The sequence below is a fragment of the Halichoerus grypus genome, chromosome 5 (genome assembly GCF_964656455.1).
Source record: "Halichoerus grypus chromosome 5, mHalGry1.hap1.1, whole genome shotgun sequence".
Taxonomy (NCBI): domain Eukaryota; kingdom Metazoa; phylum Chordata; class Mammalia; order Carnivora; family Phocidae; genus Halichoerus; species Halichoerus grypus.
Window position 1 is genome coordinate 48,158,817 of NC_135716.1, and position 26,574 is coordinate 48,185,390.

General features: G+C 39.5%; 1 protein-coding gene across 1 annotated transcript; it reads left to right on the plus strand.

Moving 5' to 3' along the window:
* The first annotated feature begins 5,764 nt into the window (after positions 1 to 5,764).
* PSKH2 (protein serine kinase H2) lies at positions 5,765 to 26,318 on the plus strand. The gene is made up of 3 exons (XM_036080501.2): positions 5,765 to 5,949; positions 9,901 to 10,567; positions 26,013 to 26,318. Exons 1-3 carry the CDS (start codon positions 5,765 to 5,767, stop codon positions 26,316 to 26,318), a joined length of 1,158 nt encoding a protein of 385 aa, XP_035936394.2.
* Positions 26,319 to 26,574: the final 256 nt, after the last annotated feature.

Genomic DNA, 26,574 nt, shown 5'->3' on the forward strand with positions numbered 1-26,574 from the left:
AGTGTCTGCCTTCGGTTCAGGTCATGATTTTGGGGTCCTGGGATCAAGCCCCATGTCAGGCTTCCCACTCAGCAGAGAGTCTGCTTCTCCCTTTCCCGCTCCTTCTGCCCCTCCCCTGGCTTGTGCTCGCTCTCTCTCCTTCTCTCTCTCCCTCTCAAATAAATAAATAAAAAATCTTTAAAAAAAAAGTGAATATAAAGGACTTACTATGGCAAAATCAAAGCGTTTGATTACAAAGGTATGTATAAACATACAGATGTGCATACATTCATATTGATTCAGTCTGATAATAGTTTTAATGCCTATTGGCTACAGACTGAATCAACAAGAATTTATGGAGATCTTCCCTTTTTTTCAACAGCTAGATGGACACAGTGGTCCAGGTCCTCAAGAGACTTACTATCTAGTTATGATTAGACTTGATCACATGAAAGATCATAGAAACCCAGGCTTGGAAGAGGTTTGACTATTCATCAAGTCCAATCACTTTGAATATTCTCTTCCCCAACAAGGCCAAGTGCTTGAGAGACTACTTAACTCCAGTGAGAGAAAGAGCCTGCAATTTCCTCTCTAGCTATCTTTGACTTTCGAAATGCCTCTTTATAATGAAGTTTCCCTCTCTGGTCTGAGTTCTACCTGTGAGGAAGCCAGTTTCCAAGATGGCCCCCTCAAATGCCCACCTCCTGGTAGTCACAGCCTTGCTTGGCTCCTGCCCACAGGGTACCAGAGTTGCGTGACCAAGAACAGATGGCAAAGGTGATGGGATGTCACTTCTGAGATGGAGTTATAAAAGACTGCAGCTTCGGTTTTGAGTGCTTTCTTCCTCCTTACCTGGTGCGTGCTCCCTGGTTCTCTTCTGCTGTTGTGGGGGAAGCTGGCTGCTTGCTGTGTGGAGAGGACATTCAGGCAACCTGTGGAGAAGCGTGTGCAAGGAGGCTGTTTGTCCAACAGCCAGCAGGGAACTGAGACCTGCAATAGTTACAGACATAAAATTGGAAGGGTGTTCAGGCTCAGTGTAGCCATGAGGTGCCTGCAGCCTCATTGGACAGCTTGACGATAACTTCCTGAGACCCTGTGCCAGATGCACCCAGCTGGGGTGCACCCCTCCTAGATACCTAATCTTTAGAACTGGGAAAAAATAAATGCTTGTTGTTTGAAAGCTGCTAAATTTGGGGGAAATTTGTTACAGAATAATAGATAACTAATACCCCTTGAAGTCATTTACTTATATTTGTTTTTAATGTAACATATTGTAATTATATATAATATACAACAATAATGATATTTATTGAGCATCTATACTCTTCCACGTACTGTTCTAAGTGCTTTACATGAGTTAAGTTATTCACAAAAACCCTATGACATTTATATTTATATTGTTCCTAGATGAGAAAAATTGTGGGGGGTGCCCAGAAGGTTAAGTAACCTTCCTAAGGTCATAGAGCTGGTAGAGAGTGTCACTGGGACTTGAACGTGGGAGTTCTATTTCCTGAGCCAAGCTCTCAGGAGGTTGCATCAAGCTGTAGGCTGGGGCTCTAGCCATCTCAAGGCCCAGTGGGGGTTGGAGAATCTGTTCCCAAGTTTGCTCACATAGTTGTCAGCAGGCCTAATTCCTTACTGTTTATTAGCCAGAGGCTTCCTTCCTGCCACAGGAATTCATCTCATTAGTGAGTTTAAAAATGAGATCACACCACATAGGGCTTTCTTTTTTTTCTGCCCACCAAGATATTGTAAATGTTTTTCAATGTAACTAAACATTTCTAACCATCATTTTTTAAAGGCTTTGGATTCAAATTGCCACCTTGAAAAGACAGAATTTCTTTAGGTGAATCAGCTAAAATAGTGAAACACTTTCCCACTTGAATTGATGCACTAAAACAGGGAAACCTCATTCACCATGATGGCTGTCCACTTCTTTGGTTCGCTACTATAAAAAAAGTGAAATTTGTGTTTTTACTTGACAACAGAGCTCTTACCTACAGTATAGTACTATATATACTAATAATTTGTCTTCTTTTTTGTACTTATAAGGTAAAGAATGTTTAAAACTTGAAATTCTACAAAAGTTAAGTATTCTTTATTTAGTGCCAAATGCAGAGATACGCAAGTTAACATGAATAATTCATTACTGTAGTGAAGGAAAAACATTTTCAGTCATTGAAAATTTCTTCCTGACTTGTCCGGATTATGGTCTTTGTTTCTTCTTTCTTTTTTGGTAAGGTGTCGTGAGAATGAGAAATAGTCTGCCAAGGGAAGCAGGAAAATTTCTCCCGTCTCTGACTTTCACACAAAGGCATCCTACTTAGAGTCTCTTATTACTTGTTCATGGGAACAAAGCTCAGCAAGCAGCTTTGCGCTCTTGCTTGCATGTAGTCGCATCGCTGTGTTTGTGAAATTGGCTTAAAAGAGCCCCATGCGAGTTGTCATTACAAACACAAATCCTACACCTTGGGAAAAAGGAAGTCAATCAGATGAACACCTTCAAACCGATGTTTCAGGCGTGAGATCACTTTAGGGAAAATGGATCCCAGCAGGAGGGCTCTTAAGAGAAGTAAGACTTGAAAAACAACCACAACCAAATTGCAGCTATTCCAGAAGGATCTAATTCTAAATGAAGCAAATTCTTCATGTTATCTGTTTAAAATGTCTTTTGGTTATATATATTGTTTTTAAGATACGGGAGGGTATAGAATTGTAGGGCTTCCCAATGTTTCGCTCCTTGTGATAGCCCTAATTTCTTGTTTTGCTCTCCATTACTGAACTGTACTGAAGATCGACAATAGACTAGAATACAAAATGTTGATAATTTTTTTTCATGTTTTCCACTAATCTTGCTCATGTAAGAGTTAAATGAATTCTTTCTAAATGATAATCTGAGTCTTTCATGGGTTTTGTTTTGGCATAATTCCTTACATGCTCTCAGTGGAATACTCTTTAAGAGTTGGATTATAATTTATGGAGTATAGCTCTCACAGGTCAAGTTACAGAAATCTATTTATGAAGTATAAGCCAGGGCATTATTTTAGGAAGTTTCTATGGGTTCAGAATCTGTATTGCCCAGAATAATTTTTAGGATTTATCCTCTGATTTTTTAAAAAACTAGTTATAGGATGGAACCTAGCATGGAGTCATTGCAGCAATATATTACATATTGTCATGAATGTTATGGCTGACAATTTCATAAGAATTTGTGACTTTTGGGCAATGAGTGGAAGTTGAGAATGAGGTAAGGTTTTTTTCCTTCGGAAGCTGGAGTTTCAATTCATTTAATTCTCTTCAGAAAACACCATTGGAGTAAAGTTTAGCCCAGAACCAGATGCTAAACACCATTTCCATTTATTTAGCTGAGTGTTATAGGAAGCCACTCATAGGCACGAAACACTTGATGTAAAAATAAAAATTCATTTAAAACTGGCCTTAAGTCTAAAGCTCATTTTAACAATTTTATTACTTCACCTAAGATAAAATATATAATTTAAATAACTATAAATAGTTAATTAATGTAAAAATAGCATGTGTCCCAAGCAATGTTTGAGAGGTCTCCCAAATAATGAAGCAGTTATGCACAATAAAGAGAAATACACGTAGGAGATTGTGTAGTAGGGTATTACTCCACACGTTACTTTAGGTATCACCCTTTCTCGAAGGTTACTTAGGCTAAAAGAACATGCTTACGATGTGATTTTAACATTTCAACATTTCAAAATTTGGTGAAAGCTTTAAAAGGAGCAGTTTTGAATGCATTAAGTAGTTAATTTTTTTCTCCAGGCACAAGATTTATCTTACCAATAATACTTCCAGTTAATAGTTGGTACTTTCCAAAAGAGAACTAATCAGTGGTGTCTGTTACTGTTTTCATTTTAAAAGGCTTTAAAATCAGTGACTATATTAGCCAATTTTCAAGGAATGTGGTGCAGGCTTCGTGAGAGGCTCTTGACAAAGCTCTTTCTGGGGTGCAGCCAGCTGTGGCCAGGACGCCGGAGCTTTGTGCAGCCTGGGGGACCCAGACACACCGAAGGGCTGCCTCCTAACTACCTGATGCCTTCCCTGCTGCCCAGGTTCAGGATTTAGAGAGGATGTGTCCTAGCTGCTGGGCCACACATATCCAAACAACCCATACACTAGGGCTGTCTGAGTAACAGACATTGTTCTTTGAGCAGCACCTTGACGTTTTACTCCTGTCCCTTTGTTCCCCCCCCTTTTTTTTCCATTTTGCTTTATATTGTTTACTCTGCGAATTATTTGAAAAGCTTGAGACACCAGCACCAGCTTAAAACCTGCTTAAAACCAATCTTCTCTCTTCGTTTCCTAGTACTCGGAGGATTTTGAGGGTTCTTTATCAGGAAAAGTCCATTATCTGGTAGTTCAGCTCCCTTTGCAGGATAGGCTCATTTTTCTCTCAGCGACCCCCAAGTCATATTTCAAATTTTCCTTCAATATACAGTTCTTTTGGCAAATCCATGACTAATTGACTCATCACAGATATTGTGTTACATCAAACTAAAAATTAAATGAATTTATAAAGGAAATGGCTCAACTGAAAGAGCACCACCCTGGACGTTTGGAGACTGGGCTCCAGTTCTGGTTCTACAACTTGTTAGGGGTGCCTGATCTTGATTTGCTTGGTCTTGACTGAATTTCACTTTCCACACATCATTTATTTAAAATTTAGCAATGTAAATCATATACAATCAATATATTGATATCTAATCAATACATAAAATACCATTTATCAAAAAGAAATATTTATCAGATATATAAAATATGCATATCCATACATACATGGTAATTATGAATGCAAATATGAAATATATAAAACATAAGATTATATATGTATAATTATAATTAATATAATATATATTATATGATAATAAGATTACACACTCTCTACATAATATATAGAGAGATTATATAATTTTCTTCTTATTTTTACATATTTTATTCTTGTAACTGCATAGCGTGTTGGACTGGGTTCTAGACATCCGGTTTTCTCCCAGTTTTTTTTTTTTTTAATTTTTTTAAAGATTTTATTTATTTGAGAGAGAGAGAGCACAAGCCAAGGGGGCAGAGGGAGAAGCAGACTCTCCACCGAGCAGGGAGCCTGATGTGGGGCTCCATCCCAGGACCCTGGGATCATGACCTGAGCTGAAGGCAGATGCTTAACTGACTGAGCCACCCAGGTGCCCCTCTCCCAGTCTTCCTATTTCAGGTGAATCATCCAGAGGGAAGGCTCTTCCAGCTGTAGGAGAGTTAGTGGAGTACCAGAAACAGATTAGTGTGTTTAATTAATGCAATACAGTACAGTAATATTACATACCTTAAATATTATAAGCTCTTAGAGTTTAAAACATATATATATTTAATGTTCATATTATCTGGATATGAGCTCAGCCTTGGAGACATAAAGATCCTTTAGAGAGATGATATCCTTCATTGACTCATAAAATTTTTTATGTTCACATCTTCACTTTTCAGATGAGTAAACAGGCCCAGAGAATTAAGCCGAGGCTCCTGTCTTTTCGCTGTCCACTTTGCTTTTACCATGTCAAACTCTACGCATAGATAAGTGGTCAGTGACCATCAAGGCGGCCTCATGGCAGCGGGACCTTTTGAAAGTTATTCTCCTAACAAAGACCCACAGTGGGGTTTCTTTCCAAGCCGGCCCTTGGGGGCGGACCGATCTGTCCCGCCTCCCCTCGGCCGCTCTGGGGATAAATCGCAGCCCCACCTAGAGCTCCCGGCCCCTCTCCCGAGCGCGGGAGGCATGGGTTGCGGCGTGAGCACCAAGGTGGTCCCAGGGTCGCCTGTGCTGTCCCCGGTCAAGCAGGAGGGTCAAGGCCAGGGCAGCTCCAGAGGCGTAGGCCCCGGGCCCGAGGCCGTGGCCGAGGCGGCTCGGAGGATGCAGGTGGCCCGCTTCCGCGCCAGGTTCGACCCCCGTGTCCTTGCCAGGTAAAGCGCCAGGTGAAGCAGTGGCAGAGGGGCTGGCCTGGGACTGGGTTGAGGAAGATAAACCAAGCACCCATCAAGATGGCCTTAACGTTCCCCTCAGCTTGATTAAACCTTAAACAACCTTCTTTCAGATGACAGACCCCTGATGTCCCTAAATTCTTTCTCTGTCCCTTTGAGATGTAAGTCTTCCGCAGCCCGGGAATGTCTTTCTCAAGGACGGGGCAGCCATCTCTTTGAAATGTAATCAGGAGGCCACTTTCTCCCAGTCTCTGTGGGAAGGCAGGAGCCCAACTTCCTCAAGCACCAATTAGCAAACACAGGTGGCCTAGTCACGTGGACCAACCCCCCCTCCCACCCCCTCAAGGTCCTCTAGGGCTTTTCTACAAGCCCGCCCAGTGAGGAAAACTCTCTTGCCTTTTGTTTCAACCGAGTTGAAGTCAGTCTTTCTCCCCTACTGCAATAGTTTTGACTCCAGTTGTAATAGTCTGGAATAAAGTCTTTACTGTTTTTAACAAGTGTCTGGGGCAAATTCTCTTTGACACCTCTGAGCAGGGAGGGCAGAGGATTGGGAAAATTCCAGAGTGAAAGTAGAGGAGGAACAGGAGCAAGGAAAGGGAGTGAATCCCTGACCTCAGAGCTGGGGAAGGAGGAAGGCCTCCCAACCCTTACAGGGCTGATGGGGGCCTTGCCACAGATATGCTGGGACTGGGTCCAGACAGGCCTGTTTGTGAAGGATCTTTACCACATTCTGGAAAAGGAGACCATAAATCATGGAATAGAAACAAGTCTTTGAATCAGCCAGACTTGAGATCCATTCCTGTGTCTTTTATCATGTGTGATTGAGAATGTTCCTTAGCCTTTCTGCTTCCTTAGTTTTTGCCTCAGTGAAGTGGGAATAATAATAATATCTACCCCACACAAATGTTGCGAGGATAATTAAAGTAATATATGCAAATTGCGGTGCACGGTGCATGACAAGTCTTTATTGAGATTTTAGTGCGGTATATAGTATTGTCTTCATAGGGCACACGTAAGACCTAGCTGACTCCCTGTAAGAAATGAGCAAAGATGACAGGTTGGTTGGACTTGAAAAAATAATTTCCTCAGAGTGTACCATGTTGGACATATAGAGGAGAAAATCATGAAATCCTCTTCCACTCTACAGGGCTTGGGGGGACACAGTGGTGGATGGCTCGTCTGGCTTCTCAGGGACATTTCTAGCCCTCGAATTGTATGCGCACTTCATTGCAGTGCTGTGAACAGAGTCTATGCAGAGCCACTTCCTGGCCTACTTGGGAACTTCTAATATAAGGAAACCTTGTGGATTAGTCCAGTAGCTGCTAAGCTCAGAGACAAAGTTGGCTGATCCAACTGAACTTGAATCAGAACGGACATAGGATCTTATCATGACTGAATTGGTTAGATGGCGTCTCTGGTCATCCATAGCCAGAGACATGAGGCTGCTGTGGTCCAGTCTTATCCACTCTCATAACCTCCATCTGCAGGGTAGTCCCAGTCCTTTAGAGTGTGAAGGGGTCAGAGAGGTGGAGGGTCACAACAGTGTAAGGGCTCTGGTAACTAACTCAAGGCTCTTTACCTGATGAGGAGTTAAGCCCCAGAAGATTAAGTGACTTGTCCAAGTTAGTGGCAGGATTGAGTCTAGAGTACAGTTGTCTTTCTTCTCCATTGTGATTCCACTTATAACTCTTGCAGAATAGAGATGATAGAATTTAAATCTGACTATATGCACTTTCTCCATTGCTTCTATCAAATAGATTGCGGTATTATTATTGTTTCCGGGTTTCATTTTTTTTAATACATGTTCAAAAAATTCCTAGTTTGTCGCAGCTGAAGTTAAAGTAATAATTTCAATTTCGAGGATGATGTAAAACTGCACCACCCACAAAATTAACGTTGAGGCTGCTCTGTTGGCGGTGGGTAGGAGTGGAGCAGTGGAAAGGGGAAGGAATGGAATGACCTTGTAATGCCTTCTCCGAGGCTTGATTCGATCCTTAATGTTTTCAAAATATATGTGGTCATTTGGAAATAATAGGTGTTCAATGAATGATTCTTTCATTCAACATTTATTGCTGTACCCTCTGTGCCAGGCGCTGCGGAAGATATAGCCACTCAAGTCATAAAAATAGTCACCGCCCATGGCCATCACAGGCTCACAAGCAAGGCTGCAGTTACAGGAATTTGTTATGGGACATTTGTTGTTCAATCTAAAACCATTTATTTCCACTACTCTACATTTTGGCTTAAAGCCTACTGTTCCCTTCACTGCCAAATTACTAGCATTTTTTTTCAAGTATTTGGTATATGAAGGCCCCTTAGCAGTATTGAATAAAGCTCCTTTTCTTTAAACAAAAGAGTGTAGTTAGTCAGCGATGGTAATTCATCTGATATCTGATGATTAATTCCACGAGCAAATGAATTTGCCTGCGGTTTTGAAAGCATAGTGATAAATTAGTATTTGCAAAGTGCTTTCATCCACATTAGAGGTAAATGTAAATATTGCAATAGAATTTTGAAATGCCTGGGATTATCTTCAAAAATCAACCTGAAAGTGCATGTGAATAAAAAAGCAAAGTTGGAAAGAGAAGAGGCGACAGAATCTATTTAAGTTGAGTAAATTGCTATCTGTTTTGATAAAGTAATTGGCCAGAAAATTAAATGCACTGCATAGAACAAAGCTGTTTTCTGTAAGCTGGTACAGCAAATGCCATTTTTATTCAGGAAGCACAGGAATATGAGGAACAGATAGGTAGGGGAAAAAATTACCAGAAGAATAAAGTCAGCAAAAAGAAGTAAGGCTATTTACCGCACAGACTGATATTTGCATTTGAATCTCTGTTACTGAGTATGCAACTGAAAGCATTACTTTCCCCTGCATACTCCCTGAGCACATTCCATTCGCCGGCACCCTTTTGTGGGAGAAGTTTTAATAAGGTGGAAGGGCAGCAAATTACAATAAAAGTAAGGCTACCTGGGTTCTCATCCTCACTCTAGAACTTAAACAACCAATTTGCTAACCTGATCTTCAAATTTCCTCATTCGCAAAATGAGGGGTTGGATTAAGTCATTCTCTAATATTTTTCCCAGCTATAAAATCATGATTCTAAGTGGAGCACTTTCTCGACATTTCTTAAATAGAGGGTTAAACTTGATAGAATTCTTAAATTCACATAGATGTTTACACAGATAATTCAAGTTTAAGATTGCCAGCCTTTGAAATCCTAGCTGACTTCCTGGCCTTTCCCAGAGAGAGAGAGAGAGAGAGAGAGAGAGAGAGAAAGAGGGAGAATAACTTCATGCATTAACATATATCCCATGTTAAAATTCTGTTTCTTGTGTAGAAATTGCAAGTGCAGGGGGTTAGCTGGGAGGAAACTGTGGCTGTAACCCCATCCCCACCAGATGTGTTTACGTTATGAATGCTAATCTATCAAGGAGCTCCCGGTGGACGAGATGGGGCATGTGCCCTCACTAGGTGAAACACCTTTGAAGGGGTTGGATTTAAATCCTATCCATTTCAACTACAATCTGTGTGACCTTGGGAAATCACTTAACTTTTATGATTCTTAATTTCCTTATCTGAAAAAGGGGGATAGTATTATGTTAGCCCATGGGGATATTGTAAGAAGAATTTTTTTCAAAAAATAAATTTTCCGGCACACAATAAACGTATAATAAATGGTAGCTGCTGTTCTTAAGACTGTTGTAATAGTTATCTTTCCACCAACTAATTACTTTTATATCACTTACCTCCATTTCAAAGAAGAATCTGGGGAGGGTTTCAAAAATAAGAAATACAATTAAGCAACAATGAGCAAAGGAACTGGATTGGGGGGGTGTAAAGATAAAAAGAGATGATATAAAGCACCAACTTAGATAATTTTAAGAATCTTCCCTTCAGAGGATAACAGATTTGGCTTTTCTTCCCGATAGATACGACATCAAGGCTCTAATTGGGACAGGCAGTTTCAGCAAGGTTGTCAGGGTGGAGCAGAAGATCACCAAGAAACCTTTTGCAATAAAAGTGATGGAAACCAGAGTGAGGGAAGGCCGGGAAGCGTGTGAATCAGAGCTCAGCATCCTGAGGCGGGTTAGCCATCGCTACATTGTCCAGCTCGTGGAGATCTTCGAGGCCCAAGATCGAGTTTACATGGTGATGGAGTTGGCTACGGGAGGAGAGCTCTTTGACCGAGTCGTGACTCAGGGATCCTTTACAGAGCAGGACGCTGTCAGAATTCTCCAGATGGTTGCTGATGGCATCAGGTATCTGCATGCGTTGCGAATAACCCACAGGGACCTAAAACCTGAAAATCTCTTATATTATCATCCAGGGGCTGAGTCGAAAATTTTAATCACAGATTTTGGTTTGGCACACTCTGGGAACAAAAGCGGAGACTGGACGATGAGGACACTCTGTGGGACCCCAGAGTACATAGCCCCCGAGATTTTGCTAAGGAAACCTTATACCAGTGCAGTGGACATGTGGGCTCTTGGCGTCATCACATATGTTTTACTTAGCGGAGTCCTGCCTTTTGATGATGAAAGCCATACAAGACTTTACAGGAAGATTCTGGAGGGCAAATATAATTATACAGGAGAGGTAAGAAATAATTTTACTCCTATTGAGTTAGCCTAGTGCAGTTTCTCAACCTCAGCACTATTGACCTGGATAGGGCTGGATGATTCTTCTTTTTTTTTTAACTTTGAACAAAAACAAGAGTTAGTAATTTATTACTCACAAGTCCTGGAGGGTATGTGGCATGCCCAGAGCCACACAGTGAGGTTGTATGGGGGGCAGGAGAGACAGGGCTGGATGATTCTTTACGGGGGAGCGGGGGGTGGTAGGGTAGGGGTTGGGAGTGGGACTGTCCTGTGCACTGCAGGGTGTTTAGAGGCATCCTTGGCCTCCACTCCACCCTCTATACACTACTGGTAGATACTGGTAGGTACTGGATATCTAGTAAATACACTAGATTCAACACCTTCCTCAAGTTGTGACAACAGAAATTGTCTCCAGACATTGTTAAATGTCCCCTGCAGGACAGAATCACCCCTGGCTGAGAGCAATCGGTCTCAAGGTAGCGAGGGCCTGAATTACTGAGCTGTCTGTGGTTAGCACATGACCTTGATAATTAAGTAGACAAGTGAATTTGTAGTTTTTCTTTCATCAGCTGAGTAGACTAATGTGTGTGCTCAGCATGATGCTTGGGTGTTTGGGTGAGAGATTTTCTGCCTTGAATCTAGATGATCCAAGCCCTTTTTGTAATATAATGTTTCCTCAGTGAAATGTTTAACCTCATAGCTTGTGTAAAATATTTATCCACTGTTTAAACTTGGAACTCCCAGTGTTTATGAATGTGTTCACTTCTTGTTGTTTCTGACTAGAGAAAGTCGTCAATGCTTATGTGTAGGAAGCCTGACCAAAGGGGAAATTCATTTCATGTTCAGCAGGTAATCAAATATATGTTTAACTATGAAAGGGTTCTTTTTCTCATGAAGGAAAATATTGATAGTTTGATTATAGCTACTTAAGACCTAACATCTGTATGTATAACATCTTAAGCAAAATCAAAAGCGAAATAACTAATTTAAATATTATATTTTCTATACTTTTACAAAGCTTTAGTATCTTATTGTACATGTGTACATTTTTAAAAAACTCATCCAAACTGGTAATTGAGAACTAAGACTTACATGGGAAAGTAGGAAAGGATGGGGAGAATTCACAGACAATGTAGTACCATTGATTATTAAAAGTTTGAAAGATGTCCAGCCTCACTGATAACCAAAAAATACAAATGAAAACAGTCTTTTTTTTTAATTTTTCAAATCAATAAAGATTAAAAAAACCCCACTTCAACTCTACTCATTGCTGCTAAGAGTACTAAGAGATCAACCATCTCAGTCACTGCTGGTAGAGGGCCAATTTTACAGATTTCTTGGGATGCAGTTTGAAAATATGCATCTAGAACTTTTAAAAGTTTATATGTTTCGATCTGGTAATTCCACTTCTAAGAATCTAAGGAAATAATACCAGATGCAGCAAAGGTTTCAGTATAAAGATGCTCATCTGAGCTATAGTTACAGAAGTGGAAAATTGAAAAAACCCTAAGAGAAAGTTTGAATAAATTATGGGACATCCATATGATAGAATATGATAGTCCCTAAATTATGCAAGCTTAAATATTGTACGGGTGTTGGAAAATGTTCACAGTATGCGACCAAGTGAAAATAAAAAGGGAGAATACAAACTGTATAGAGAATGATCACAATCATGTGGAAAAATGTATGCATAGGAAAAAGGCTTTAAAAAAATACAGTAAAATGTAGAGTAATAATGATTCCATACTTTCACACACTTCTTAAAATTTTATACAGTTGGGCCAATTCCAGAAAGTCTAATGTCTCAAAGTAAGATACACTCCTTACTACTCTTTAGTGAGATGTCAAGTTTTTTTCTTGAAGGCAGAAAGACCTTAAAATATTCATACTACTTAATGAATATGTTAAGGACCAGGTTAGATTATTTTCTCAGCTGAGAACTTAGTGTGCCTAGGTAAAGGTGAAAAGTTGCTGACTCTGAGAAGCAGTGCTTAGCTCTCAGTGATGGGATCATGTCTGCAACTTTCAGAAACAGTCCTTTATTGCAGCAGTCTTTTCTATTTGACTTTTTTTGGTTTTTTTTTTTAAGATTTTATTTATTTATTTGACAGAGAGAGACACAGTGAGAGAGGAAACACAAGCAGGGGGAGTGGGAGAGGGAGAAGCAGGCTTCCTGCCGAGCAGGGAGCCCAATGCGGGGCTCAATCTGGGATCATGACCTGAGCTGAAGGCAGACACTTAACGACTGAGCCACCCAGGCACCCCTTTTTTGGTTTTTTAAATGGCATTAAAATTTTAGAAGATCAGTTTCTTCTGAAACCTTAAAGGTACCAGATATTTTCTATACTGCAGGATTTCTGATGATGTTGAAAGACATATTAAACAGCTTTAGTAAATTCTCTTTCTAGTGCTTTAAAGTTTCCTTTTCAGAAGTAACTCATTTCATTATAAGTAGTTTGAGGCTAAATATTTATGTTCAGATTGAATATTAAATTAACATCACTAAAAAGAAAACAAAACTAAAGTCAACAATGTTGAAAAAATCTTAAACATCAAGACTGATTTTTCTCCAGAATCCCAGAACCATATATTAACAGGCAAATTGTGTTCTTTATTATTTTTGAGGAAATACTTATTTAATAAAACTGAAAGTCCTAGTACTTATCAGCCTAATACAAATTAAATACTTAAGAAACCTGTTTCAATTTATATCTTATTTCAAAACACATTTAACTGTTTAAAGCTTTGCATTTTCAGTTATAACCTACAGAAATTTTGAGCCTCTTTTTTTTTTTTTTGGATACTTGAAATAGGGAAGGAGATAGAACACTTTGTCATGTTAAATCTGATAAACCTGCTGCAAGAGCCATAACTTTGAGGAGTTTTCTAAATGAACTATGGGGATCCAGGATTTAGAATTTCTTGATCTAAACTTTATGCTGCATATAACATTAGAAATGCACATTTCATAGTATAAAATATGATACACATTTTTATACCTTATTATCTAAGGTACTATATGCACCTTTCAAAAATTCAGTGTGTGTTCATGTAAAGTATATTAGAATAATTATGGGTTGACAGGATTTTTTTCTATAGGTAAGAGTATTTGTGTGGGGTTTTGTTTGTTTACAAATAATCAGACTATAATATTTAAACATGCAAAGTAATTGGCAGTAATGTTGCACTTGTTTGCTAAAGATACACTTTAGCAAACGAGTGTTTGCTAAGCAAACAAGTTGTTCTGTGGGTGACCACACAGACACACATATACACAAATCACTGCATTGAGAATCCTAGAGCTGTGCTGCAGACCATAGCTGAAGCTGTATTTTCAATCAGAACGAATGTAAAACCTGTCATGAAGGTATAAAATAATTTGGTGGTGAATGTTTTTCTGTACCATTCATGTGCAACTATAGTCTAAATTCTGCTACACTACATGAAAGTAAATGGACATTCCAGAATATAGATGTGATTATATAGTCTTAAACTAATTATTATTAAACCAAGAGTGCTGAAAATCAGTGATGCATTTGTTATAGAGTATAACTCATTGTTTACAGTATGTTTTAGGTGATATCATCATAACAATAGAAGGTGATCGAAGTATTCCAGGTAAATTTATATAGCAGTGAAGAATTACATGCCTTCTGTGGACATTTTATAAGTGCATTTTATATTGCAATAAATTTTTTTCTCTTTAAAAAAAATACAGTAAAATGTTAACAGAACTTATTCCTGGTTTGGGGATTATGGCTCATTTTGGGTTTTTTCCTTTATATTTATTTTTATTTTTATTTATATATTTATTTTTAAAGATTTTATCCATTTATTTGACAGAGAGAGACACAGCGAGAGAGAGAGAACACAGCAGGGGGAGTGGGAGGGGGAGCGGGAGAAGCAGGCTCCCTGTGGGAGAGGGAGAAGCATGCTTCCCGCTGAGCAAGGAGCCCGATGTGGGGCTTGATCCCAAGACCTTGGGATCATGACCTGAGCCGAAGGCAGACGCTTAACGACTGAGCCATCCAGGCGCCCCTTTTTCTTTATAATTTGAATATCTTTCTGTTTCTGTTGTTCTTTTGTTTACAAAGAATACATATTTCTGTTTTGGTTAGAGCTCCATGACTCTTCTGTTCTACATGATGTTGGGAGGAACCGCAGTCATCGGAGCTTGACTGGGATGGAATGTCCATGATGGTCCTTCAAATGCCTGACATCTTGGTGGGGATGGCTGGACATCGGGGGTCAACTAGGTCACTGGAACCTCTAGGCCTTATTCACCTTCCTCTCTCAGTGCTTCATAGGGCCATCTCTTCATGGGGGATTCTCTGGGGCATCTTCCCAGCAGGGTAGTCAGACTTTTTACATGGTAGTTTAAGCCTTCCAAAAAGGAGTATTCCAAGAGGGAGACAGTGGAAGTTGCCAGTGCTTTTCAAGGCTGGGCTTGGAAATAGCACAGCATTACCTCTGCCTCATTCTATTGTGAGTCCTGTGAGTCTTATGCTAGCCCAGATTCAATGTGGAAAGAGACCACACGCAGTCTAACTACTGGGGGAGTGGCTTATTGGGCCTTGTTTGGACTAGATATCACTATTCCTTTTTTAATGTGCAAAAACAATAAGAAATATATTGTTTAAAAAGTCCTTTTGTCAGGTTTAATTCAGAGGGTTTCTAGGGTTGGATTCCTCAAAAAGCTGAGAAACCCCTGAGAAGACGGTTCATGTTCAAGTGACTTATTGAGGGTAAACTCCCCGGAAGACAGGTAAAGGAGTGGGGCAAGGAGGACAGGGAAGATGAAGAGGCCAGAGCCATAAAGGTCAGCCTCATCTTGCAGGGAAGAATTCTTCAACGTTTGTCCAACCTGAGGCAGATGAGCTGGGTTTTCACACCTACCGCTCTCTGTTAGTCAATGGGGGTGATGGTGGTGGGGAGCTGGTGGTAAATTTTTACATTCAATGGTGATCAAAGACAAGTGGCTCCAGGAGCCCCAGGTGGTCACTGAAAAACAAACAAACAAACAAAAAAACACCAAAAAAACAAAGTGTTGGCTTTTAGAAGGAAAGCACTCCAAAGAAAGGGGGTGTGTATACATACGGAAAAGAAGGGCTCAGGGTCTGGATGGCGCGCTGACATTGTCTCCATGTCGGCACCCTCTACTTCTTGAGGAAATGCCTATTTGTAGCCTCAGACGACATGCAACCCAGTGTAGGATTGTGGCTGCTTGTAATACTGGGTTTATATCCTTTGGCTTTCTCTCCTGTGTTTGTCAGGCACCCATGTCCATCATATTCACATTCTCTTATAATATCACCAAGCGTCTTAGTCATCTCAAGCTGCCGTAACAAAATACCACAGACTGGATGACTTAAACAATAGAAACTTATTTCTCACAGTTCTAGGGGCTGAGAAGTCCAAGATCGAGACACCAACAAGGTAGGTTTCATTATGAGGCCTCTTCTCTTGGCTTGTTGGAAACTGCCATCTTGTGGTGTGCTCACGTGACCTCTTGTGTGTGTGTGTGTGTGTGTGTGTGTGTGTGTGTGTGTGTGTGTGTGTAGAGATAGGGTAGGGAGAGAGGGAGGGAACTCTGGTGTCTCTTTTTAAAAGGCCACTAATCCTATCAGATCAGGACCCCACCCTCCTGACCTCATTTAAAACCTTAATTACTTCTTTGGAGGCCTCATTTCTAAATATAACGATACTAGGGATTAGGGCTTCAACATATGAATTTCAGAGGGACACAAACATTCAGGCCATAATATCAAGGGAACACAGATTGATAGACTTAGAAAAGCGTATCATCATGTTTTCTCTGTCATCATATTATTGTATACCTACCACTTATCAATAAGCATAGTAATTTCTAAATGCACCAATTTTATTTAAATACCAGGGTGACCATCGATTCTGGAAGCGTAGGTGTGGTAGACAGAATAGCCCCCTAAAGATGTCCCTACTCAAATACCCAGAATCTGTAGATGTCCCATCTTATGTGGCAAAAAAGAATTTGCAGATGTGACTAAATTAAGGATCTTGAGATGGGGAGATTATCCTGGATTATCTGGGTGAACCCAATGTGATCATAAGGGTCTTTACAGTAGGAAGGTGGGAGGGTCAAATGTAGAGAAGATGTGATGAAGGGAATATAGATTGGAGTGATGTGCTTTAGAGATGGAGGAAGGGGTCATGCACCAGGGAACGTGTGCAGTCTCTAGAAATGGGAAAAGGCAAGGAAGGAACTCTCCCCTGGAGCCTCCAGGAGGCAGCTCTGCTGATACCTTGATTTTAGCTTATAAGACCCATTTTGACCCACAGAACTGTAAGATAATAAATGTGGGTATGTTTTTTTTTAAGATTGTATTTATTTATTTGTCAGAGAGAGAGAGAGAGAGAGCACAAGCAGGGGGAGTGTCAGGCAGAGGGAGAAGCAGGCTCCCCGCCGAGCAAGCAGCCCGATGCGGGACTCGATCCCAGGACTCCGGGATCATGACCTGAGCCGAAGGCAGACACTTAGCTGACTGATCCACCCAGGGATCCCAATGTGGGTTGTTTATTAAAGTCGTTTGTGTGAATCACTATTTTTCTCTAGAAGTCAGGTGGAGAAGTGCGATAAATAGGACAAAACTTGCAGGGACTTAAGTGTTGTATCTCTTCTGATGGAGAGGAATGATGTGTTTAATATTTATAGCAAATATTTTATAGACACCTGGCTGATATATACTCTGACTCCACCCATGTATAAACAAAAGATTAGCTATAATATTAATGTTTAATTCTTCTTAATTTTGGTGTGAAATATATTCCTTTTCATGGAGCTTTGATGACCATTCCAACTGTGTTATTCTTTCCTTTTTCTGAATAGTGTTTAGGATTATAATAAATTTCTTTTGTTTTAACATTTAATCTATATTTCATCTTTCTAAGACATTGTTGGCTCTTTGAAGTCTGGGACTGTAGCATATTTCCCCCCTTATATCCAATAAGATATCATGAAGAGGTAAGCACAGAGAATGCATTTAACAAAAATAGATGCTTTTTAAAAATTATTAAGAGATACTGATTTATAACTGCATGAGTAAATGCATCTCAACTATAACTGCATTGAGCACAGAGTACAAATTTTAATTTATAGTAAGGTGGATCTTATTTATCTATTTTTCTAATTTTATTTTGTTTTTTTAATTTAAATTCAATTAATTAACATATAATGTATTACTAGTTTCAGAGGTAGAGGTCAGTGATTCATCAGCCTTATATAATTCCCAGTGCTCATTATGTCGTGTGCCCTTCTTAATGTCCATCACCTGGTTACCCTATCCCTCAACCCCCCTCCCCTCCAGCAGCCCTCAGTTTGTTTCCTATGATTAAGGGTCTTTTATGGTTTGTCTACCTCTCTGATTTCGTCTTGTTTTATTTTTTCTCTCTTCCCCTATGATCCTCTGTTTTTTTTTTCTTAAATTCCACATACGAGTGAGATCATATGGTAATTGTCTTTCTCTGATTGACTTATTTCACTTAGCATAATACCCTCTAGTTCCATCCACGTCGTTGCAAATGGCAAGATTCCATTTTTTGTGATGGCTGCATAATATTCCATTGTATATACATACCACATCTTCTTTATCCATTCATCTGTTGATGGGCATCTAGGCTCTTTCCATAGTTTTGCTATTGTGGACATTGCTGCTATAAACACTGGGGTGCATGTGCCCCTTCAGATCAGTACATTTGTATCTTTGGGGAGTAAGGTGGATTTTAGATAACTAATACCTTCAGTTGCTAAATTTATTAGATTCATTCTGGAATGTTAGGCTGGCTTGGAAGGGTACATTTGCTCCACTCACTGGCTCTGCAGGGTAGGGGTAGGAGCTCCCTTTTCCAGTTGCTTCCTGCAATGCCTGAGAGGCAACCAGGATAGAAAGACACAGCACATGGTGAAGAAAAAAGAAATCCTGTCTACTGTGTGAAGGAGGCCTTTACTTATCTACTTGATTACCAGTACCATCATGATGGCTCTCAGCTTGGTGGCAGGGCTCATGCTGGAGATAGTAAGTAAAAGACACATCCGTCATTTCTCCCAGAGACTGTTGGAAAGCGTCCTTGTATGGGTCCCACCTTCCTTCTTGTCGGGCCTTCCTCCGGCCAGGAATCATGCTCAGCTCTGGGATACCCACATGAAAATGCTCAGTGTCCCTGCTCTGTGGGATCAAGTGGTCTTAGAGTCTGAGAGACCAAGTATTCTTCTTCTTCGTCTTTTTTTTAAAGATTTATTTATTTATTTGAATGAGGGAAAGAGTGAACAAGTGTGAGAGGCCAAGGGAGACAGAGAATCTCAAGCAGACTCCCTGCTGAGCACGGAGCCCGACGCAGGGCTCCATCTCTTTCCCCTGAGATCATGATCTGAGCAGAAATCAAGAGTCAGATGCTTAAGCCAGCCAGGTGCCTGAGAGACCAAGAATTCTTATGTATCTCTTCAATGTAAATGCTCTGATACATGTAGGAACAAAGGCGCAGAGTCCATGGACAAGGGAAGACAGGCTCTTACTGCTTAGGAAATTTGGGTCAGATTTCATGAAGGAGAGGACATTTGTGCTGTGTCTTGGAGGACGTGTAGGAGTTTCTGAAAGGGAGACTGGCACATTCCAAGTAGACAGAACAACATATGCAAAAGCACATAAAAGGGAATATGTATTGTAGTAGTTAGAAAACAAGAATTTTGGAGCTTCGTGTGCAGGTGAGCATATCTTTATGTGGGTATTTTGCAAAGCAGTGTAGTGTCGTGGTTAAGGGCATGATCTGGAGCAATGCTGGCTGGGTCCATTCCCAGCTCTGCCGCTTACTAACTGTGTAACTTTGGGCACGTTTCTTAATTTCTCTGTATCTCAGTTTCTTCATTTGTGAAACAGTAATAATGATAGTGTTTACCTAACAGGGTTGTTGTGAAGATCAAATGAGCTAAAAGATGTCAAGTGCTTAGAATAGTTTCCCATATTAGTACGTAGCGCTATATATGCATTAGCTATTTCTGTTACTACTGATGTGGGAAACTCTGGGACTGTAAGTTTAAATTTTGCTTAAATAAGTTACTATTATATATATAAATATATGTAAATTATATATATGGATATGTAACAGTGCCAAGTATACCTTTTTCATCTTTTAAATGGAATAGTGAGAAAAGTGAGGTATTAATATTTTAATGCTAAGGATAAATTACACATTCTTGCCAGTGAGTTGGGAATCATGTATTATTGTCTAATTATATCGCACTATATCACAGTAATCTTTTTTGATGTGGAAAAAATTGATAATAAAATGAGTCTTATAGCCATATTAGCCAGTTGGCAAAGATAAACACTGGTGATAAAAACATATTTTAAAAAAAGCCCACAGGGAAAAAAATAAATTAAAAAAATAAAAAAATAAAAATCCCACATGGATTTTTTTTTTTAAAGATTTTATTTATTTGACGGAGAGAGAGAGTTAGCGAGAGCAGGAACACAAGCAGGGGAGTGGGAGAGGGAGAAGCAGGCTTCCTGCCGAGCAGGGAGCCCGATGCGGGGCTCGATCCCAGGATCCTGGGATCATGACCTGAGCTGAAGGCAGACACTTAACGACTGAGCCACCCAGGTGCCCCCCCACATGGATATTGATAGAAAATGGTCCCCATGTACTTAGATTCACCTATGATTGCCATACTGGTAGGAAAAATTTATTAATGTACTCCCTTTGAAGTAGCAGATCTGATGGATTTGCTCACCAGCCATGACCCCAATTTTCTTTCTGTATCCTCATCTCCATTAACTTCTCTTATTTTTTCTTTGCTATATTTCTCTTCCATTCAGGTTATTAAGTAGGAAAAAGGGAAAGAAGAGCAGAAGATTTGGCTCTTTAATTCCCTTTTATTCTCTTTCCATCATGACTAGAATTTCAATAGTGAAATGAACCACATTTCAGTTAGGTCAAAATTCTTATAATTTGTTTCCCATTCCTGTGATTTAGTTCTTAAAAACTTATGCTCACAAAAATGTGGTGCTCAACTTTTTAAGTGACATTTTTACTTTAAAAGTTTTACAGAAAGGGCGCCTGGGTGGCTCAGTTGTTAAGCGTCTGCCTTCAGCTCAGGTCATGATCCCAGGGTCCTGGGATCGAGCCCCACATTGGGCTCCCTGCTCAGCGGGAAGCCTGCTTCTCCCTCTTCCACTCCCCTTGCTTGTGTTCCCTCTCTCGCTGTGTCTCTCTCTGTCAAATAAATAAAATCTTTGAAAAAGAAAAAAAAAAAGTTTTACAGAAAATAATTTTAATGGTTATAGAATCTCTCATAATGTACTTCATTTTCTGCTTATCACTTTCTTCATCTCTTCTCTGACTTAAGTTGTACAGGTATATATCTTCTTCTCTTTAACTCAATTACAGTGAGTGTTTCTTGGAATTGAAGCCATGTGCATTTTACTTTGGCTGTGTAGATATTACCTTTAGTATAAGGGGTAATGATTAGAGTGGAAAGTAGTTATCTGTTTTCTTGATTATGTTGCACTTTTTGACCTTGATATCATCAACAGAACTCATGGAGTTGGGGAGAAAAGAACTATTTGTGTAAAGTTTTTGCAAACTGAGAAATATCTGATTTTAGTGTTATGCTTATGTTGTTTATGTTCTGGTTTATGAGGTTTATAATAGGAACTAGTTCTAATATATATTATATATAGAAGAACAAATCAACCGTTGATTTAGGTTTCAGAGGCCAATTCAATTTTTTGTTGCTACAATTCAGTTTTATGTTCTTCTTTGCTACTTTTTATTTGTTAATTTTGTTTAGGAAAATTGAACACATCTCTTTTAAACCTTGAGTGGTTTGAAATATGATAGGTGCTCAAACAAATTAGGCTTTGTCCAATTCTCTTTAAATTTCAGTGTTTTCCTTATAAGAAAAACTGGAAGCATCACTTCTCTCATGTCAAGAACCCCTTAACTCACAAAAATATTCTCTTTATGAGCCTGGTATAGGATTAATTGGTTCTTCTTCCATTTTTTAATTTGATGTTACCTGTAATAAACTTGTATATATCTCCTGACTTTTCCCAGGGTTTACAAAAGGGCCCAATGGATATAGCATTCTGACGTAATTAGCTTTGTCTTTGAACAGTTTTAGCTTTGGCAAAGATAAAACAGCTTAAAGTCTGCTCTTAGATTGGGAAGAAAAAAATTTTAAATTTTAAATATTTAGAACATAATGATGTATAGAATCTCCTGCTTTCTGATAGAAGGAAGAGTGATTTTCCTGGCCTACAAGTAATAAAGTTATGGAGAGTTAATTGGTACTTTTGGGCACATTTACATAAAATTTAATTGCAAAACATAAGTGAAATCCTACCAAGGCCCTACACTAAAGTTCAAGGGAAGGGAAATGCTAGTCAGAGAATTGTCATCAGTAGAAGTTTTGTTGTTGTTGTTGTTATTGTGTTTTTGTTTTGTTTTAAGATTTGATTTATTTATTTTAAAGAGAGAGGGGGTGAGCAGGGGGAGGAGCAGAGGGAGAGGGAGAGGGAAATAATCTCTAGCAGACAGTGCTCTGAGTGCAGAGCCCCACATGGGGCTTGATCCCAGGACCCTGAAATAATGACCTGAGCTGAAACCAAGAATTGCACACTTAACTGACTGAGCCACCCAGGTGCCCCCAGTAGAAGTTTTTAATAAATGCTACTATTTAAAATTTTTTTAAATTATTTATTTATTTAATTTTTTAGTAATTTCTACACCCAATGGGGGGTTTGAACTCACCACTCCAAGAGCAAGAGTCACATACTCTTCTGACAGAACCAGCCAGGTGCCCCTAAAAGCTACTATTTTTAATGGGATAAATGCTACTTTGAGTTCTCTTAGCCCTATTTTGAATGATAGCTTATCCATATACTTAAAAATAGATTATTTGTGGTTTTCTGAAAACTCCATAATTAAATCCATCAATAATTATTACCCTGTACTTCAGTAGCTCTATATTTAGCAAATTTTAACATTAATTACCATCCTTAAAATTTGAAATGTTGCATCTAGCATTTTAGGAACTGTGTATATTCTGTGTGTGCTTGTGTGTGTGTGTGTGTTTGTGTGTGTGCTTGTGTGTGTGTGTGTTTGTAGTGTTTAGCTTCTAATAATGACTTATCCTTTGGGTAAATACCCAGTAGTGCAATTGCTGGATTGGAGGGTAGCTCTATTTTTAAATTTTTGAGGAAGCTCCATACTGTTTCCCAAAGTGGCTGCACCAGCTTGCATTCCCACCAACAGCGTAAGGGGGTTCCCCTTTCTCCATATTCTCGCCAACATCTGTTGTTTCCTGTGTTATTAATTTTAGCCATTCTGACAGGTGTGAGGTGGTATCTCATTGTAGTTTTGATTTGTATTCTCCTGATGATGAGTGAGCATCTTTTCGGGTGTCTGTTAGCCATTTGTATGTCTTGCTACCTTTCTTTATATTTGGTTCATTATCTCAACGCAGAACTTTGTTTTGAGGACACACATTTATCATGATAATAGTAAGTGGACTCAGTATGAGAAGTTTTGGATAATTTTCTTCTTCCAGTTCTCTGAATATAGTAGGTGGATTTGTCCACAAAAGAACTGAAAGAGTTACATTATGATTTAATAGTAACAAGAACAAGAGCAACAAAAACTTACACTATATTTTATATCTTGAAAACTATTTTTCACATACTTGATCTAATTTGGTTCTAATAACAACCTTGTGAAAGAGAAATGATCCCCATTTTTTTGATGAAGAAACTGAGACCCTATGTTTAGAGCTGTATAGGGCTAAGCAGCCTGCGTAGTCCAGATCCACTTGCCTCACTCCCAGGCCTTTTCCACATTAAGATGGGTTAACAGGCTGACTAATGGCAGCATCTCTTTGAGATTGCTGAGAAAAACTGAAGAGGGCTGCCTAGGTGGCTCAGTCATTAAGCGTCTGCCTTCGGCTTAGGTCATGATCCCAGGGTCCTAGGATCGAGCCCCGCATCAGGCTCCCTGCTCAGTGGGAAGCCTGCTTCTCTCTCTCCCACTCCCTCTGCTTGTGTTCCCTCTCTCACTGTGTCTCTCTCCGTCAAATAAATAAATAAAACCTTAAAAAAAAAAAAGAAAAGCTGAAGAGAGGAATTTTCAAGGGAAAGAGTGGAAATGACAAGGTGGATGTCCAGGCTGGTGAAGGGACTGAATGATGTCATCAAGTGAGAGTTGGTCCACGATATGAATTTGATTCAATGTGTGGTCTCCAAATCGTGTTTTTTTTTTTTTATTTCTTAAGTAATCTCTATGCTCAATGTGGGACTCGAACTCACAACCCTGAGATAAGAATTGCATACTTTACCCACTGAGTCAGCCAGACACCTCTCTAAATCGTTTTTGGTCATATTAACTCTATTAGTCAAAAAACTGTGAGCATGCACACTCAATTTTTATTCATTTATAGAATATATACATATAATATATTAATTTATTTTATACTTTATACAACACAGACAAAAATAAATTTTAGATTAAGAAGATAAAAATAAAATAGTTCTGACATTTTTTTCTACACCTGTCATTTTCTACTGTGAAATATATAATTGACTCCTAGGTGCTCTCCAGTTGTTCTTTATAGCTCAGGAATCCTGTAATTTCTAACCCATGTTTGAATAATGCACTTTGGCTGAAGAACTTTTTTTCTGTTACCTTATTTTTTGCAACTGCATTTTAAGCATTTATTCATTTGGGGTCATCTTAATGAGCTCTCCATAAATCTTACTACACATATTTTATATTTTCCAGAAAGATTCAGTTGCTTGTCTTATAATGTTCCATTGGAGACATCTAACTTAACCTTGAGCCTAGATAAATGTGTCTGGATCCAGAGCCAAATAGATGTCTAGCCAAAGCAGAAGATGTGCCATTGTGAGTGTCAACCACTGACGGACTTTGTCTAGACATGCAGTGTTTACATTTTATTTTCTCTGTGTTTGAGTATTTGGCAAATGCGTTCATTTATTTCATGTGTTTTATTTTGGGGATAAATATTTCTCAGATCTCATTTAACCTAAATACGCTGAAGGAAAAAAAAGCAATTCCTTTACTGGTTTCTTTTGATTCAAATTCTAGGTTAATAGAGTGTTAAGAGACTGGAGAGTGTGACGTCTAAATTGAGTCTGATTTTTCCTTATACAAGGACAAAGACAATAGGTTGTAAGGATTTCCCTACCTTTCTTGGGAGATGCAAGTTTTTAAAAACACATGTCAGGTGCCTCGGTGGCTCAGTTGTTAAGCGTCCGCCTCCGGCTCGGGTCATGGTCCTCGGGTCCTGGGATCCAGCCCCGCATTGGGCTCACTGCTCCGCGGGAAGCCTGCTTCTCCCTCTCCCACTCCCCCTGCTTGTGTTCCCTCTCTGTGTCTCTCTCTCTGTCAAATAAATAAAATCTTAAAAAATATAAAAATAAAAACACATGTCAACCAGAAATTGTTTGAAATACAGCAAATGTACTGGCAATTTTCTCAATGTTTCTCCTTTGTAGATGACAAAGGATACAAAGCTTTAGTTGTTTTTTTTTTCCCTAGGTCTATGGTATGTGTTGGTAGACAATGCAGAAAACAAGTGTAAAGCAACAGCTCTCTTGTCTCCATCCTCACAAAAGTTACTATGAATTGCTGCTATTGTACTTAAAGTATGTGCAAAAGCTGTAAATATTGCCAGAACAAATCCCTGAAACATCAAATCGCTGGTGTACACATTGCATCCTGCAGTAGTTCTGCTCCGTGCAGAATCCCGCTTGGAGCTAACTGATGGGGAACCATGCGGGCCCTGAGGGTGTTGGGGAAATGCACCGCAGGAGGATTCTTCACTGAAGGGCCCTTTTTGTTCTGCCCTTTCTCTCTGGAGGCTGTGGAGATGGAAGCATCCTAAGTCTGGGGTCAGCTTTCAAAGGCAGAGAAAAGTTGATTCTCAATTCATTCCACTTTCCACTCGAGCTGATTCTTGTGGAGTCGTGGGAGCTCTATGAGATGACCAGAGTGTGGTAAATACTAACCCGATGCTGGTGTACGTCACGGACAACAGCCGCTTTGCCTTGTCCAGCTCACATAAATGTGACGTGAGAACTCACACTGCTAACTGAAGCACACTGGACAGATTTCTAGAAAGGAACTCTCCTTCACTGAACAGAGAGTTTGGAAGACAATTTGTGTTTGTCTTTTCCCCTCACCAAATAGATTTTTTTTTTTTTTTGGCTCTCTCAAAAGTGATTTTCAGGTTCCTTATATATTTAATGATACTACAGTATTTAACTTGCTTATTTGAAAAAGTCTTTTGGGTTTGATACACGTTAATCTGTGTAATTAAGAAGATATGCTCTATGTGTGTTTGTGTATTTTTATTTTATTGATTTTATTCTGTTTTATCTATTTTTCCTTCCTAGCCTTGGCCAAATATTTCCCACCTGGCGAAGGACTTTATAGACAAACTACTTATGTTGGAGGCCAATCATCGCATGTCAGCTGGCCAGGCCCTGGATCATCCCTGGGTGATCACCAGGGCTGCCGGGTCTTCTGTGAAGAATCTTCAGAGGGTCATATCCAGGAACCTCATGCGGAGGGCGTCTTCCCACTCCCAGAGTCCCGAGTCTGCACAGTCTTCTAGGTCGCATTCTTATCACAAATCAAAGCACATGTGGAGCATGAGAAACTTAAGGGTAGAAGAATCACCACTGTCTGCACTTTTGTGAACAGATAACCTTCAGAACCCCTTTAACCAATTTTAAGGCAGATCTATTAACTTCACGGATAGCATTAGGTCAGTAAGGACCATTTGATCATGATTAAAGCACCTAAAAAAGCTCCACGGACATGGGAGCATGTGGTTATTGTTGGAAAAGTTTGACCTTCACTTTAAACATTTTTGGTTTGTAATGTTTCCCAGGTCTGTATTTATTCCCCAAAATGTACTTCTGTAAAAGATAAATAGTATAGTAAATGCTAAAT

Coding starts and splice junctions, on each gene's coding strand:
- PSKH2 (XM_036080501.2), top strand. CDS start 5,765: ATGGGTTGCGGCGTGAGCACCAAGGTGGTCCCAGGGTCGCCTGTGCTG. Junction 5,950..9,900: donor GACCCCCGTGTCCTTGCCAG/GTAAAGCGCCAG, acceptor TCTTCCCGATAG/ATACGACATCAAGGCTCTAA. Junction 10,568..26,012: donor AATATAATTATACAGGAGAG/GTAAGAAATAAT, acceptor TTTCCTTCCTAG/CCTTGGCCAAATATTTCCCA.